This window comes from Balaenoptera ricei, chromosome 15 (assembly GCF_028023285.1).
Source record: "Balaenoptera ricei isolate mBalRic1 chromosome 15, mBalRic1.hap2, whole genome shotgun sequence".
Lineage (NCBI taxonomy): Eukaryota > Metazoa > Chordata > Mammalia > Artiodactyla > Balaenopteridae > Balaenoptera > Balaenoptera ricei.
In genome coordinates this window covers 13,453,731-13,471,518 of record NC_082653.1, presented here as the reverse complement: position 1 = coordinate 13,471,518, position 17,788 = coordinate 13,453,731, and the positions used below count along the sequence as shown (strand labels likewise).

The 17,788-nt window shown below is 53.6% G+C and overlaps 1 protein-coding gene across 4 annotated transcripts in view; it reads right to left on the bottom strand.

Annotated features, from left to right (window-relative positions):
• SULF2 (sulfatase 2) overlaps nt 1–17,788 on the bottom strand; it is a 143,808-nt gene that overhangs the window by 16,536 nt on the left and 109,484 nt on the right. For all 4 annotated transcript variants that reach the window (XM_059896465.1, XM_059896468.1, XM_059896466.1 and 1 more), the window contains exons 6-11: nt 16,645–16,795; nt 15,244–15,419; nt 10,939–11,067; nt 9,446–9,502; nt 8,112–8,241; nt 6,053–6,245 (exon numbers count right to left, since the gene is read on the bottom strand). In XM_059896465.1, coding sequence (XP_059752448.1) covers nt 6,053–6,245; nt 8,112–8,241; nt 9,446–9,502; nt 10,939–11,067; nt 15,244–15,419; nt 16,645–16,795 — 836 coding nt within the window. The remainder of the gene's footprint in view (nt 1–6,052; nt 6,246–8,111; nt 8,242–9,445; nt 9,503–10,938; nt 11,068–15,243; nt 15,420–16,644; nt 16,796–17,788) is intronic.

Here is a 17,788-nt window from a genome sequence, read left to right as displayed (position 1 = left end):
ACACCAGGACTGGGGACTGGTTTAATGGGGGTGGAGAAGGGGCTTCGGTTTGTTCTTTTGTTTGTTCATCCTCATTCTAATCTCTCTTCTTTTCTCCCTTCGCAGAGCTCTTAGCACTCAGCTCCTAACCTGACTTCTCTCTCCATGGCCACCAACCCTGCTTTTAAAATGTGAAACTTCCTGGTCAATTTTAGAGGAGGGAACGGTTGGGGCTCAGAGCAGGTCACCCCAAGATATGCCACAATGGCATATTGGTTCTTTTGAATTAAAGGTACTTAAGAAACAGCTGGTGGCCATAGAAAACATAAAAAAACACTGACCCTCCTCTTTCCCCCCTAAAAGTGGGAAATAAATCTCCCACGTGAAGGTCCCTTCCTTATACCAGGAGAAGAGAAAGCATCCTCATCAGCAGAGTCAGGGAATTCAAGGCTAAGAAATCTGTATAAACTAACTTTACTCCTTCACTAGTCTGCTGCCCCAAGTACCAGCCCCTTTGCTCCTAAAATATTCACAAATAATTGTTTCCTTGTCTAAAAATGATGTGTAAACAACCTGCTTTGGTCGCTCTGGGGTCCCATTTCTATGAGACCTCTGTGTATGAATTAATTTTTTTCTCCTGTTCATCTGTCTTGTGTCAAGTTAATTATCTGACTGGCCAAGAGAACTCGAGAGGGGCAGGGGGTAAATTTCCCCCTCTCAACACAGGCTCAAGTCAGAGCCCAGATCTCTTGTATCTTCTGTATATGAAAAGACAAAATTGATCAAGTTGCTAACACTTCAGAAAAATGGGGTTGGGGGAGGGTGGTCACGGAGGAGCACAGATTTCTAGCTTCTGAAGAGAAAACGGGAGATGTGCCGCCTACACCGGGCCCACCGGCAGCGTGGATGGCGGGGCAGGAGCTGATGTGCTGCCTCTTCCGACGGGGCAGAGTGTTTCCCGTTTGGCCACAGTCCCCGCTCCTCCTTCCATTTTAGGTCTGACCCAGGCCTGCCTCAAGTCTGTAACCCCGCTGCCCTGAAACATCCATCTGTTTTTGGAGCAAGGCCTGGAGCTAGGCCCGAGCCGGGTTTCTGCTGGGCTCCTATGACCACCAGGTGGCGACCAAAGGTCGAGGACTGGCTGGAGGCCGGGTGGTGGGGCCCAAGAAGGGAGGAAGGGGTTCCCTCTTCCGCATGGCCCAGGCCAGGGCTCCAGGATCTGGCCTTGCTCCACATCCCCCAACCCCCCGACCCCGGGGCGGTTGCTTGTACCTTTCCTCCTTGTATCAGAGTCTCATGGGCCAAAGGATCTGGGGGTCCAGGTCCAGGAGAGGCATTTCTCTGACAAAGCCTTGGGACTTTTCTGACTCCGGGCAGCTTTCTCCTTGGCTTTTTCCTCCCTGAGTTCAGTCTCCGTGAAGCCACAGTGCCCGGGCCCGAAACGCACACAGTACTGAGCTGATCTCCCTGCGGGAGGAGGTCACACCTGCCCAAGGGGGCCAGGAAGCAGGTCCAGCGGGTTCTTTCCGCTCCTTTGTGTTGCTTGCTCTGGAGTTCTCCACCCCCCCAGCCATGCACCCAGGGGTCCCCAAACTATGGCCTCCAGGCCCAATCCTGCCCTCTGCCTGATTTTGTACATAAGTTACTCTCAACCATTTGCAGAGTCCTTGGCTGTTTTCTTGCCACAGTGATGGAATGGCGCATTTGACACAAAGATTGTTTAGCTCCCACAGCCTCAAATATTTACTCTCTGGCCCTTTACAGCAAAAGCCTGCCAGCCGTGGTGTACACCTTTTCCGGGACTGAAGCCACACCACTTGCTCTCCTTGTCACCCTAGGTGTCTTTGTTTCCAGGGTCCTGGAGGTGCCCTCCCTACCACATGTACTGGGAACGGGGCACTTCCTAACCCAGTGGCCAAGAGCTGAGGCTCTGGGGGCTTTCCTGGTGGCGCAGTGGTTAAGAATCCTCCTGCCAATGCAGGGGACACGGGTTTGAGCCCCGGTCCGGGAAGATCCCACATGCCGCGGAGCAACTAAGCCCTTGCGCCACAGCTACTGAGCCTGCGCTCTAGAGCCCGTGAGCCACAACTACTGAGCCTGCGTGCCGCAACTACTGAAGCCTGTGCGCCTAGAATCCGTGCTCCGCAACAAGAGAAGCCACTGCAATGAGAAGCCCGCACACCTCAACGAAGAGTAGCCCCTGCTCGCCGCAACTACAGAAAGCCCGCGTGCAGCAACGAGGACCCAACACAGCCAAAAATAAATAAATAAATAAATTAAAAAAAAAAAAAAAAAAGAGCTGAGGCTCTGGACTCTAATTGCCTGAGTGCAAATCCTGAGCCAACGCACAGGCAAGTGAGTTAATTTCCAAGCAGCTGTGTTCTCATGATGATACCTGCCTTCCAGGGCTCTTTGGAGTTTGACATGAAACAGACCTGCTAAATATTTCAGCACCTGGAAGCTGGCATCCAGCAGCTGCTCTGCTAGTTAGGGACACTGCAGCTGTGACATCCTCGCCCAAGGTCACAGCTGGGCCCTCCCACCTCCCCAGGCCTGGGAAGCCCGAGGCAGTGTGGCCTGCTCTCTGGGGTGGGACCCACAGGAACTTTGTGCTTCCTCTTCCCGTGACTTAGAGCACTTCCCCTCTGCTAGTCACATGGCCTGTTCCTTCTACATACTTGGCTCTCGTTTAAATGTCAACCGACCACCCATCCTACAGCTGCCGCCCCTCTCTACCTGGTCACACCACTGTTTCATTTCCTCCATGCATTTTGCACCCAGGGAAGTGATCTTCCCACTTTGTTAACTTGCTGACACCTGGCCTCACCCACGAGGTCCGATCCGTGTCTCTCAAGTTCACCTCTGTAACCTCAGCAGCTGGCATATGGCAGGGCTTGCGGATTTGTTGGGAGAAGAAATGAATAAACACCGGCCACGTGGACCCATCCCCCGGGTCCTCATCTCCTCCCCCTGGGTCCTGGGTCTCCCCTCTGTTCTGGGTTGGCTGCTCTACCTGCATCCTCACCCCACAGCCCACACCCCAGTGGGTTAGGCTGAGCCGGGGTCTGAGCTGCTCTGGGCCGGGGCGTCTCAACCTCACAACCGGCACCACTCTGGGGCCGGATAAATCTCGGCTGCGGGAGGCTGACCTGTACGTCGCAGGATGCTTAGCAGTGCCCACAGCTTCCACTCCCGGGATGCCAGGGGCACCCCTCCCGCTGCCCATCACACACGGTTACGACAGGCAGACATGTCACCACGCGGCCAAGTGTCCCTGGGGGGCAAACTCGCCCCCCGTTGAAAACCCCCGCTCTAGGCTGGCTGCTCAGAAAGGAGTGACAGAGACCCTCTTGCTGGCAGGCACGCGCAGGAGGAAGAATGTTGGGCCAGGCGACGGGGCCCAAGTCCCCCCGGCGGCCGTGTGAGCTGGTCTTTCCCGTCTGCTGTAAGGAAACACCCTCGCCTTGCTCCCAGGATGCTGTGAGGGGCATATCAGACGGGGCTGTGATGTCACACCGTCCTCAGGGGAGGGCCTGGGTTGAGCCGAGTCTCAGTTATTTAGTTGCATTTTTCTCTCCTCTAAGAATTAATAGGAAAAACAAAAAGGCTTAACTGAGTCGCAAGTTCTTGTCTTAACTTAACCATTACCCAGTGTGCCATGTGCTGAAGCAAGATGTTATTTAGCTGTGTAATTCAACCAATCATTTTATCCGCTAAAAAAAGATTAGCTTAGTAGTTACTAATCAGCTTGCGAGGAATCATAATGGGGGACCATCAGTTGGGATGCACCACTTGAGGCAGCAGCCGGCTTGTTATGGAGACACACCTGCTCTGTATCCTCTGCAAAGACAGGAAGAGACCTCAGCCTGTCGCCAGACACCCAGTCTCTAATTAGGCTACAAGGGAATCTGATTCAGCCTGAAAAAAGAAGGGAATTCTGACACAGGCTACAACAAGGATGAACCTTGAGGACATTATGCCATGTGAAGTAAGGCAGTCACAAGAGGACAAATGGTGCATGATTCTGCTTACATGAAGTACCTAGAACAGTCAAATTCAGAGAAAGCAGAGGGGTGGTTGCCAGGGGAGGGATGATGGGGAGTTGTTGTTTAATGAGTACTGAGTTTCAGTTTTGCCAGATAAAGAGAGCTCTGGAGATGGACGGTGGTGATGGTTGCACAACGATGTCAATGTACTTAAAGCCACTGAACTCTACAGTTAGAAACGGTTAAGACGGTAAACGTTAGATAATGCATACTGTACCACAATGAAAGAAAACAGAACTAAAACCTCGAATTAGGCTTTGGCTCCCATTAGGTCAGGGAGCAAGACATTCTAGCCAGGGGACTGGATCTCACTGACACGGAGCCCTTGGCACCCAGAAACCTGCCAAGCATCCTCAAAGCCCAGGCGCATCCTTATTTGAACGTTCGGCAGGGAGCGTGCTTCCCAGGGGAGCTGACCCTCAGAATGGGGTCACGACTACCCAGTGTGACAGCTGAGTCTTGCAGCCAGGTCCACAGGACTTCCCCCTTCCCCTCCTCTGCTTGCTGGTTTTCTAACTTTCTGTCCTTCTTCTGCCCCTGCTGGGGGGAGGGGTGAAGGTTAAGGCAGCTTCTCCAGTTGGGATGGGGGGCTCTTCCTCCCTCCAAAGTACAGTTGACCCTTGAACAACGTGGGGTTCATCTGTGTATAACTTATAGTCAGCCCCCCGTATCCGTGGTTTCTCTGCATCTGTGGATTTAACCAACCACAGACAGTGGAGAACTGTAGTATTTTCTATCAAAGAATATCCATGTGCAAGTGGACCTGTGGAGTTCAAACCCGCATTGTTCGGGGTCAACTGTATAGTCGATTCCCGTTATTTGCGGTGGTCCTGTTCTATAGCATCACCTTGATGCTGAACTAGCGAGTATGGAACCAGTGCTCCTGGGGGAAATACGGGGTAAGATTCCTGCGAGCTTCAGGTCACAACACGCTTGTCCACCATCAGTACCGGGTCTTACTGCATGTGTGTCTCTGTCATGTCTGTTTAAAGACACCCGATTTGGGCTTCCCTGGTGGCGCAGTGGTTAAGAATCTGCCTGCCAATGCAAGGGACACGGGTTTGAGCCCTGGCCTGGGAAGATCCCACATGCCGCGGAGCAACTAAGCCCGTGCGCCACAACTACTGAGCCTGAGCGCCACAACTACTGAGCCCACGTGCCACAACTACTGAGCCCACGCGCCTAGAGCCTGTGCTCCGCAACAAGAGAAGCCATCACACGGCCAGTGATAGGCCTGTGCACTGCAACGAAGAGTAGCCCCTGCTTGCCACAACTAGAGAAAGCCCACACACAGCAACGAAGACCCAATGCAGCCAAAAATAAATAAATAAATAAGTAAATAAATTAAAAAAAAAATAAAGACACCCAATTTAACGCATGTGTTGATTCACCGACATTGAACTCACGGCAGCAGCACCAAGACTCGTGCCTGAACGAAGCGTTCTCACTTACGTGTTCCCCTCCATAAAGCACATCACAGCCGCCCTGGGCTTGGGGTCCCAACACAGGATGTCAGCGCCACCTTGGGGCCATTTTAGATAGGGACGTCACCGCCAAAAGGTAGGAAATACCACAAACATGACACTAAATAGACATGAGGGCTGAAAGATGAAGGCATAGCGTCACCTTGGCTCGACCTCGGCTGGGAGCCTGCATGTTGGGTGACTCGAAATTTTGTGCCACTTTGCAAGTGAACCGGTCCAGTGCCTGGAGTGCAGCTGGAGGGATCCTTTGAAAACACAGACCTGACCCTGGCTCCTCTGCTCAAAACCTTCTGGGGGATTCCTTCTGGTCCCAGAGGGGCCCCACCCCCTGGCCCGGGGCCGCATCCCTCTCTCCTCACTTTATGGTCCTGCTCTTCTTGGCCCTGGACACAGTCAGCTTACCTTCCTTCTTTATCACTCTCTGCCCCCTGGGATGGGTGCATCGAGAGGAGAGGGGTGGATGTGGATTTGTGTGAATGAACTAATCGGGCTGCCCCGGTGCGGTCCCTCCCCTCCCATCCCCTCCCCTCCCGTCCTGCGTACTCTTCTTGAAGAGCTTCTTCCGGCGTCCGGACAGGCTCAGCTGCTCATCCCCGCTGTCGCAGACGCAGGCCTCGCCGCCCTGTGCGTAGTACTTGGGCACCAGGTTGGAGAGGGCCCTACCCCCGGGCCGCGCGGGGCCCTTGCACTTGTGCAGCTTCAGCTTCCCCGAGGCGTCCTCCACGCACTGCCACTTCTGCAAGACACACCGGGGCCTCAGCCTCCCGGGCCTGGGCCAGCCCGCTCGGCCGCTTCTCCTAACTGGCGGCTGCCCCACCGTTCCCGCCCACCCCGAGACCTCCCTCCAGCGGCCTTAGCTGGACGTGGGCTCAAACGGGCTCTGTGATTGGAACGAGCTGCTCCATCACGGATGGACACCTGTCCACTGTGGGAGGAGCACAGAAACAGTACCCAGGGTGATGCGCTGTGGCTGAGGGTGAGGGTGAGCCCAGTCACAGGGAGGCCCCTCCGAGAGCAGCTCCGGGGCCGGAGGGCATGGCTCGTGTGCAGGGAAGGGCCTTCCTGGAAGGTGCAGCATGAGACGGGCAGTGGCGCTGGGGCTGGGGGGCTGGGGGAGGGAGGGCAGTTGAGCAGGGCCGTGACTGCATCTGCCGGCAGGTGAATGTCTGGGCTGGGCTGGGGTCCTGGAGGACCTAGAGCTGTAAGTCTGGGGGCTATGGCTCAATGCCTCCGCTGCCAGTCTAGGCCCCCAACCCACCCCCGGTGGGTTGCCCTCTCCCCTTCCTGGGACGGCCAGACCCTCAATCTGCAGGGAGCGGGGGGCGATGGGCCAGCAGGGGGATTCGACAACAATCCCAGGGGGACAAAAGGCCCCTTGGTCTCGTCGGCTCATTTCTTGTAGCTCAGCACTGAAATCGGAACCACTTCTGGGATCTGCCCAGATCATCAGCTCAGGAGGGCAGGGCTTTCTGTCCAGGGCGTCTGAGGCTGTTGCTGCCCCAGTGCCTGGAACCGTGCCCGGCTACAGAGGCAGCACTGAACGCTGCTCCAATGTAACCCAAAGCTCTCGCTCAGTGGCACAGACGGGTACTTCCCAGACAAGATGCCCTCCAGAGCACGGGGAGGGGTCGGGGGTTGTGAACAAATGCTGGGCGGCCGGGGGGGCACAGCCACGAGGACAGGCGGGTGCTAATTCTGAGTCTAGTGATAAGACAGAGCTGCCTAGATGCAGCCTGTGAGACCCACCCAGCTCATGCCCTGGCCTTGGCAGCCTTGGTCTGTTAATGAGAAATGGAACGTGGAGGCCCTGGTTTCACTTATTCTTACTGGTGAAACGGGCATGCATCTTCAGGCCTGAGCCGCCGTGGACGAGCTCGAAGTCCCAGCTCGCAGACCGAGGCAGGGAAGCACCTCCTGTCTGCCCTGCTTGCTCGTCGGCCCTCCCCTCCCCGCAACCTCCGAACCGCGCCTCCTGCTTGGGTCCCTCTTTGCAAGGCTCTGCCCCCACCCCTCCCCTCTCCTCTCCAGAGCCCACCTTGGCCTCCCAGGCCTCAGAAGATCCTAGTTCAGACCCCCCGAAACATCAGTCCCAGTTTCTGCTACCTCTAAATACTATTTGGATTATAATTTCCTTAATATTTCTCTTGAAATCAATTCACATTTTTAAAACTTAAACTTATTTACTTAAAAAGGTAATTCCCTATTATTCTATATAAGCGGAAAACCAGCCACAATGATACTCTGGGAGAGTGAATACAATGGAAATGGTTATTTAACTTTATAAATATTGTGCAGAGGTTGGCTATGTCTTTGTTCAAGAGGGATCGGGCATGAGTCACAGCAGCTAAAGACACACGTGCACCCACAGGAGACTTTGCCTCTAATGTGAGCAGGATTGGAAGAACTTTCTGAGTGTCGCCTGTACCACCTGGCATCACCCTGCGTCTCACACATCGGCAGGGGCACTGGCCCCACTGGCTCCGCTGGTCTGAAGGCCGAGGAGCAGGCCTGGGTCGTGGTTAGCCGGGGTGGCCACTGGGAGGGAGGAAGGGATGGGAGGGGTACCACCCCCAGCCCCAGGGCACCAGCTGACCATCCTCACCTGCCCCAGCTGCTCACACGCGGTCTGGTACTCGGCCCGCTGACACAGGTCTTTCACGCGCTGGTACTTGGGCAGGAAGTTCTCCTCCGGGGCATCCACCTTGTCACTGTCCCTCTTGTGGAGCAGTTTGCTGTGGGGCAGAGAGCGGAAGTGGGGCTGGCCGCCCAGCTCCGGAGGAGTGCACGGCCCCGCTCAGCCCTGGTGTAGGGTCACCATGGAGGATGCAGGTCCAGCGGGGCCACATCTTCTGATTGTCAACAGACTTAAGAAATGGGGATTTTCTACAAACAACAAATGCTGGAGAGGGTGTGGAGGAAAGGGAACCCTCTTGCACTGTTGGTGGGAATGTAAACTGATACAGCCACTATGGAGAACAGTATGGAGGTTCCTTAAAAAACTAAAAACAGAATTACCGTACGACCCAGCAATCCCACTACTGGGCATATACCCAGAGAAAACCATAATTCAAAAAGACACATGCACTCCAATGTTCATTGCAGCACTATTTACAATAGCCAGGTCATGGAAGCAACCTAAATGCCCATCGACAGACGAATGGATAAAGAAGTTGTGGTACATATATACAATGGAATATTACTCAGCCAGAAAAAGGAATGAAATTGGGTCATTTGTAGAGACGTGGATGGATCTAGAGACTGTCATACAGAGCGAAGTAAGTCAGAAAGAGAAAAACAGATATCGTATATTAACGCATGTATGTGGAACCTAGAAAAATGGTACAGATGAACCAGTTTGCAGGGCAGAAATTGAGACACAGATGCAGAGAACAAACGTATGGACACCAAGGGGGGAAAGCGGCAGGGGTGTGTGTGTGATGAATTGGGAGATTGGGATTGACATGTATACACTGATGTGTATAAAATGGATGACTAATAAGAACCTGCTGTATAAAAAAATAAATAAAATAAAATTCAAAAATTCAAAAAAAGAAATAAAAGGAAATGGGGATTTTATAAAATTCCTCCCAAATTACATGAGTTGGCAATAAGTTAAAAAGCATGTGAGACATTATACAGACAGGACAAAATGTGTCTGAAGGATACAGGTGGCCTCCAGATGCAAATTCTATGTCAACCATAGGAAAAGCGAACGGGCTTCCCTGTGTACAGGAGGCTGTGGACACAGATTCCCAGCCCCTGGTGGAAGGTGTCATCATAGCAGTGGGATCCCTCCTGCCCTCGACAGTGAGATCTTTAATATCATGGGTGCAGGTGGGGCTACCAGGCGCTTCCTGGGACGGGGCTGATGGGGGTTGCCCGGGTGCTGCTCAGCTCAAATGTCCTGGGGCGGCTCCTCCAGGCCCTGGCACTCACCCTCTCTCCACCAGGAAGGAGTCCCGCCAGACCCTCATCTTCTTTTTCAAGTGAAACCTGGGGGAAAAAAGCACACTTCCATCTCCTCATCAATGTGGGGGGCTCATGTGTCCCTCTGTCCTCCCAGAGGCAGGGATGGTGCTCAGAGCCAGCCTTGATTCACAATCAGCACAGACCCGGGGGGCAGTTGGGGCGAGCAGGGGATGCTCACACCCCCCAGGGCAGAGCTGTATTTCCCCAGAGACCTGGGTCTGAAGGTACATGGGGCAGAAATGACCCAGGTCACAGTTGCTCTAAGTCACACATAGTCGTGTGTGTGTGTGTCTCCGTGCCTCCCAGGAAGTCCAACAGTTCCCCGGTGCTGGAAGAGATTGCTTCCCCTTTAGTTCAGCACCAGATGCAACTTGTCCTGACTTCAGGTTAATTACATTGTGTTTTGGTAGGATTTTTTTCCCTTTGATCCTTTGTAGTTGGATTTGTGTAATTTAAGTGTGCATTTCATGTAGTTTCACTCTATCATTTCCATTTCCCAGATGGGTCCTCAGGCTGAGAGAGGAAGCTTCCATCCTGCACCTGACTCCCAGGTGTCCTGGCTCCCAACCCAGTGCCCCCGCCCCCCAAAACATGCCCATTTTGTACTCTTACAGCTCATAACACCTTCTAGTCAGAGGGAGGAGGCTCAACAGAGGTGGTTCCCCCTACAGGACAATCGGATGTGGACTGACAGTGCCCATCAGGGCTGGACCCGCTGAGCTGCAGGAGATACAAGCTGGAGGCTGCATCAGTGCTGTGAGGCTAACTCAGTGGGCAGTAACACTGGTGGCCACTAGATGTCGCTGCTGCCACAGCAGTGACAGTGTCCTTCTCCTTTCCTGTCCCAGCCAGACTCAACTCACCTTCCCACCTAGTTTTTGCTCACCATCACTGTTCGTTTTTCTGCCTCCAGGACACCTAGGAATATGTTCCCATCATACCATCCGGCCTTAGAGCATGGTGATTAAGAGACTCTAGCCTGTAGCCTAGAGGCTGAATGCCCGGAGTTGGGTCCAGACCTGCCAAGAGACCTCTGACAAGTCACTTGACTTCTCTGGATTCAATTTCCAAATTGGTTAAGGTGGGATCATAATAATGCCTACCTCACTGCATTACTGTGAAGATCAAAACGATAAAATCCCCTACAAAGCATAGCAAAGGCCTGGCATACAGTACGTGCTTAATTAGTGTTAACTGCTGTTGTTATTTTTTCAAGTTTTATACAGTTTTAGCTCTGGAGGGTCCTCGACTGGTCACCGTGGCCACATTCCAGCTGGGAAGGTGGACTCTTAGAGAGGGGGCTTCCTTCTCTCTCACAGCAGGTTAAGTGGTCAGGATGGGGGGCTCTAGAACCCCAGCTCCCGACCTTGGAAATACCCCCCTCTCAGACCCACATGTCTTGGCCATGAGTTCATATAGTTGGGATGCCCGGTACCCCAGCACCCACCCCGGCCCCTCACCGATTTGCCGGCCGCTCTGTGTCCAGCAGCTTGAGGATGGATTTCCCGTCCATATCCGAGGGGATGTCCAGTCCTGCGATGTCCAGGATGGTGGGGGCCAGGTCAATGTTGAGGACAATGTGGGGATTCCTGAGGGAGGCATGGAGAGCAGGACTTAGTCACCTGGGCAGTGATGACCCAGCCTCCCTCGGGAGAGGGGCAGCCGGAGGTATGGAGATCACCAGGGGCTGACGCCCTGAAGGTGGGAAAACTGCCATTGATCGTGTCACTCTCCTGCACCTCGGCCCTCAAAGCTCCCCTCTGTGCCCCCAATTCAGCTAAACCCCACCCCTAACCTTCTGTGCCCTCCACACCACCACAGGGGCTGCACTTCACAGGCCCCAGCTGGCTTCTGCTTGTCTGTTTCTTCTGCCAGGAATGCCCTCTCTGACCCCACTCTCTGAACAAAGGACACCTTCCTTGAAGACACACCCCAAATCCTTGATCTTCCCCCGGACCCTTCTCTGAAACTCTGAGGCAAACACTGGCCCCCTTGCTGTTCCTAGAAGGCCAAGAACAGTCTGGCCTCAGGACCTCTGTCCTTGTGTCCCCTCTGCCCGGAATGTTCTTCTTCCAGACTCCAGTGAGCACTCTCACTCACCACCTTTAGTTCTTCCCTCAACGATTACCAAGTGGCCCCAAGGTCCCCATGCTCTGGGGTTCACACCCCCCTGTGATCCCCTCCCCTTGAAGGTGAGCCAAACCGCTAGAACATGGCAAAGGTGATGGGATGTCAGACCGAGGTGATGTCACGTGACAGACGACTCTGTCTTGTTAGCTGTCCCTCCCTCATTTCTTTGTCTCCCCTGGCTGGCTTTGAAAAAGAAAGCTGCCATAAATTCACCCCAGCAAGGACGCCTGCTGAATACTCCGAGAGGCAGGCTGTGTGAGTTCAAGTCCTCTGTTTGCACTTGAACAGCCCCCGGAGTGGGGAAACAGGTCCTTCCCCAGTTGAGCCTCCAGATGAGACAGCAGCCCTGGCTGATGCCTTAATTTCAGCCTAAGCAGAGGACCAACCTAAGCTACACCTAGACTTCTGACCCACAGAAACTCTGAGATAAAGCACGTGTGTTGCTTTCAGTTGCTAAGTTTCTAGTAATTTGTTACACAGCACAGATTACTGACACAAGGCCCTTCCTGAGGACCCCATTTAGAACTGCATCCCTCCCCATGCTCTGCCCCTTCTTTGCTCTGTCTTGCTCCTGAAGCCTTGTCACCCTCGCATTTTACTATATTATTTTACTCATTTATCTGGTTGTCTATTGCCCAATTAGAATCTAATGGGAAGGCAGACGTTTTTGTCTGTCTTGTTCACTTCTCTATCTGTAGTACTTTTACACTTAGAGAACACAGTAGGTGCTCAGTAAGTGTTAGTCAAGTGAGTTTTGTTATTTACCGCTGCCATGCATCTGTCACTTTTCCTGTGTCCTGTTTCCACCTGGGGTGTTCCCGACATGGTGGTAAGTGACTTTAAGGCTGTGCCCGGCACGGGGCCTGCACCGGCTGGATGGATCATGGCCACATGGACACACTGTCCATCAAGGTGGCACAGTGCCCTCCCTGCCCCTGTCTGGTTCCCTGGGGTTGGGGGTCAGGGCCTGGGTCCGAGGGTTTCGGATGTCTTTCACTTCCTCTCTCTCCCTAGCCCAGCACCTTGTGAACACTGGACAGGTAGTCAGGTGTGCTGGTTTCAGGGGAACCACTGACTGAAACCGCCCGTCCTGGCCAGGCACGGTAGTAACCACTTGCATGAGTTATCTTACAGCAGGACGTCCTGGTAAGGAACGCGGAACTGACAAGCTACCACCAATCAGAAGAATTCGGGAAAGGTCAAAAGGAGGGAGGAGACGCCAGTCCATGTGTCCTACCAACCTCCCAGAATCCTTCTCGCTAGAATCTACCTTGGCTGAGCAATGTGCGGGCCACCAGGAAGGACCCCCTGCATCAGAATGATTGGCCAGAGACAACCCGGAAACTAACCCCATTACCATACAACCCCAGACTGTGAGCCACGTGGCAGAGCAGTCCTCCTGGAGTCCCTGACCCTGATGCTCTCTGCCTGGGCGCCAGTTTCCAATAAAGTCTCTTGCTTTGTCAGCACCTGTGTCTCCTTAGACAATTCATTTCTGAGTGTTAGACAAGAGCCCACTCTTGGGTTCTGGAAGGGGTCCCCATTCCTGCGACACTGGGGTGGTCATGGGGGTGAGGCTGGGGAAGGTGGGTGAAACTGCCTGGTGGAGGGGCTTGAAGCTAGCAAGAGGCATGACCACTTAATCAGGCAGGAGGAGGGAGCTGGAAAAGTCCGTTGGTTGAGGGGGCACCAGGGTGAATGTTGGCAACTAGCAGCTGGATTGACCTGAGGTCGTCCACGGGTCCTGCTGCCCCCAGGCTGGGTGGGATGGACAGGACTGCTTTTCCCACCCAGCACCCACACCTTGCTTGGTGGGAACAGTTTCCAGTTCTGCAGGAACTACCTGGCCCCATTCAGATTTCACCACCTGATGTACTCAGCCTGGTCACACAAGGTTTTCTATTACCCTGGCTACAGTGACTGGCTCAGGGATGGACACGTGACCAGTCAGGGCAGTGAGAGTCAGCCTCAGGGCTTCTGTTCAAACCACTGTTTGGTTTCCCAAGCTGAATGGCCTAAAAGTCTGGGGCTGTGGTGACCCTGCCACCATGAGAGAAAAGCTGGCCTGAGAATGAAGCCAATTCAGGGGATGCAGGACTGAGATGGAAAATGGGAGCTTCCTGTTGTCACTGTGTGACTGCTGGATCCCGCCGTACCTGAAGCCAGCACTAACCTTGGACTTTCCAGTTACTTTAGTGACTGCATTCCTCATATCTTATTTTATTTGACTTGTTCATTTTGAGAGTCATTTCCGTTCACAACTCAAGGAGTCCTGGCTGTCAGCCCCAAGTCTGACATTAGTACTCTCTTTCTCTGTGGTTTTGGGTCCTAAGAACCAGATCACAGACTCTGAGGCTGACCAATACAATAAAAGATGCAGGATTATAGTTCTGTCCACCTTTGTTTTTCGAAAGCAAATAATCCCAGTGACTTTAATTGTCATATATATTCTTACCTAAAAAGGAAAAACATTTACAAATATCAAAGTCCCAGTTTTGAGATGAATTCCAGCTCCTTCCCTCCTGTGCCATGTAACCTCAGGCAACTTAACCTGTGCCTCTGTTTCCTTGCGTTTAAAACAGGGACAATACTAGCATCTACCTTACAGGGTTGTTGTCATGCGTAAGTGGATTACCTGGATATAAGTGCTTAGACCAAAGCCTGAAGAATAAGCACTATATCAGCACAGCTATCCTTATAATAGCTATTATTATAGGCGGGGACCCTGAAATCCAGACAGGCAGGGATTTGATGAGGTTGGCAGAGGAACAGTGATGAGGCTGGGCTAGAGCTCACACTGTCTGCCTTCTGGAATTTCCACCAAACATCCCAGGCGGTGGGAACATCTTGGTCCTAAGACGGCACCACCAATGCCCTTTTGGGAGGAATTCTGAAGCAAGCTGAGTCAGTGCCTGTGTGTGTTCTCGGCTCAGATGGAAGTCAGACCTGATGAGCACCTGAACGGTGATTTATCTGCATTTCAAAACACCTTCGAGTTGGTCTCCATCACGTCTGGGCTGATCCGAGGCTGATGCTGCTACGATTCCTGGCCTTTCTACCTCTCCCTGCCCCAGACATGGCATTTTTGCTGCCAGAACATGTCATTTCAAAGGTTAACCCAAGGACAATGCTGGCCAAGGGCCCACGTGGCCCTCGAGGAAGGATGGGGGAGGCTGCTTCCCTTAGCGCTGTGGCCGAGCTGGCTCAGCTGATCTCAGCGGATGATGCCGCCCGGGGCCAAGGTGGCCGGGCTCCTCCCTGACAACCCCCAGACCCAAAGACCGCTCGGGCCAGACAGAAGTCGAGGTGGCACCCCCATGCCCTGGCGGTGACACATGCACAGTCCAGGTCCCTGATTCCCTGGCACAGTGCCCACCACGGACAGTCTGTTTTCACAGGTGCTAACAGCTCCTGGCCTCTCCTTCCCCAGTAGAGGGGTATGCAGTCCTCCCCGGGTGACATCATCACCATTTCGCTCGGCACCGAGGTCCACCTGCCTGAATCGTGTGCCGCCCCGGGGAGTGGCTCGGGGCCGCCCGCTGAGCTGCCTGCTGCTGGCCCATCCGGGTGCCAGCGGAGCCTGGAGGCCTCCCTGGGACTTTGGGGCGCCGGGGAGGGGTGGGTGATGCACTTACAGCGAGCCAGCCTCCACGTTGGGGCCCCTAACGTAGAACGGGACCCTGATGTCGAACTCGTAGGGCATGGACTTCCCTTTCACCAGGCCAAACTGGCCGATGTGGTAGCCGTGGTCGGCGGTGTACACGATATACGTGTTGTCCAGCTCACCCGTCTCCACCAGCATGTTGTAAATCTGAAAAGCAGGCGGGGTGGTGAGGACATGTGGAGGGAAGGCGGGCAGTGCGCCCGGCCCACTGTCCCAAAACACGATGCTGTGCTGGGGTCTCAGGCCCCTGTCCCTCCCGCTTCGGGTCTTCGCTCAACTGTCACCTCTCGGCGGGGCCCCTGGGGCTGACCCATGCATCACCGTAGCCTCCCCACCTCCTGTCCCCCTTTACTTGTCTTCCCAGCTCTTCTCACCTCTCTCTCTTCTACTTATTCGTGGGCTGTGTCCCTGCATTAGAATGTACGCCCCATCAGGGCAGGGACTTCTGTCATTTTTGTTCCCTGCTGTGTCCCATGTGTGCTGGCACTCAACAAATGCTATTGGGTGAATGAGTGAATTAGTGAATGAATGAATGGCCTGGGGCAGGAGTCTGTGATCTACAACAGTGCTGTCCAACAGAACTTTCTGCCACGCTGGCAACGTTGACACCTACGGCACCAGCCACACTTGGTTATTCAGCACTTCAAACGTGGCCAGTGCACCTGAGAAACTAAATTTGAAATTTCATTGTATTTTACTGAATTTAAATGGTCATGGATAAAATTTAAAAAATATATCCATGCAATGGAGTATTATTTAGCAATTAAAAAAAAAAAATGAAGCACTGAACATGCTACCACCTGGATGAACCTTGAAATCATCATACTGAGTGAAAGAAGCCAGATCCAAAAAACCACATATTGTAGGACTCCTCTTATATGAAATGTCCAGAATCCACAGAGACACAAAGTACATGAGCAGTTGGCTAAGGCGGAGGGGTGAGGGGAGTTTGGGGTAATGGCTAAGGGCTGCGGGGTTTCTCTCTAGGGTGATGAAACTTCTAAAATCGACTTTGTGGTGATGATCGTACAACCTTGCAAACATATGAAAAGCACTGAAACATACACTTGAATTGGGTGAGCTCTGTGGTATGTGAATCATATACCCATAAAGCTGTTAAAAAATGTACGTAGCTGCACGTGGCTACTATAGTGAACAGATCAGAGCTGGAATACAAGTTCCCTGAGGGCAGGGGTTTCGTCTGGATTGCTCAGAGTTGTTTCCCTGGCCTTGAACGGTGCCTTTTCCCTCTGCCTCTGTTTCCATTCCTCTCCAGCTCATGATGCTCGGCAGGGTGGGGGTGGGGGGGGAAGGGCAGGGAGGCTGCGGGCCTGGCGTGGCTGGGAGAACGCTCAGGAGGGGGGCAGCCTACCGTCTCCATGGAGTCATCCACGGACAGGAGGGTCTGCAGGCGCTTCCGCTGCAGCATGTTGGTGAACTGCATGTGGATGGGCTTCATGGGCCCCGTGTAGCGCATGATCCAGTGCTTGTCGGGGTTGGGTGCATAGTTGTAGCTCGGGGTGCTGGCGGGCAGACAGGCACAGAGATCAGGTCAGGCCGGGTGGGGGGGTACCTGGGCCCCGCCCCCAGGTCCCCCCACGCCTCAGGGGAGCAGCCTCCCAGCGCTGGGGCTGCAGCTCAGGGTGAAACCGCCCCCATCTGGACGCCAGCGCGTCGGGGGCTCTGCCCCACGTTAGGTCAGCATCTCTCCACGTGCAGGGCATGAACGTGGGAAGACTGGGGGGCACAGCCGTAGATAACCTGGAGCCCCAAAGGGAGAACGTCCCTCCCATTTAAGCCCGGTCAGCACACCCATCACATCAAGGCCAAAGTCTCAGTCTGTGCTGGGCTCTCCTCAGCACCTCTCTAGAATTTGCTCGCCTCCCTTTTGAAAGAAGGAGAGGGCCTCCTGTGGGCACAGCACCCAACTCTGATTTAATAGCATTGCATTTACTTGCCAGTTACCTTGGGTAGATGGCAAGTGACAGTCATTGTGGTTAATTAAGGCGTGACTACCGAATTTCCTTTTGCAATAGATTTTGGTTAAAAAAAAAGGAAACTGGTTAAAAATTACGTTCATAATAGGCAAAACTGTGAGGATGGTGCCTGAATGTGTCCATTTGGGACACGCCACATTCTCTGACTTTGCTGTCACAGCTATTCTTCCCGCGTGGTTTAATTTCCCATTTACAAAAGAGGAAACGGGGTCAGAGTTGTTCCGAGACCTGCCCATGGTCTCACTGAGTGGACGGTGGAGCCACTGGCCTCCGTGACTTCTGCTGTGGGGTCAGCTGTGATGCCTAATGATAAACGAACAAATACATGGTAATCTTTGACCAGCCCCGAATGAGCACTGACCACGCGCTGGCCACACCCGGAAGGGTTTGCCTACATCATCTCATTTAATACTCAGAACAGAACTAGGAGCTGGTGCTTTCCTTCTCCTTGCGTGAGAAATGGGGACACGGAGGCTCAGTGAGGGGACAGACTTGCCAAAGGCAGAGCTGGGGTTTGAG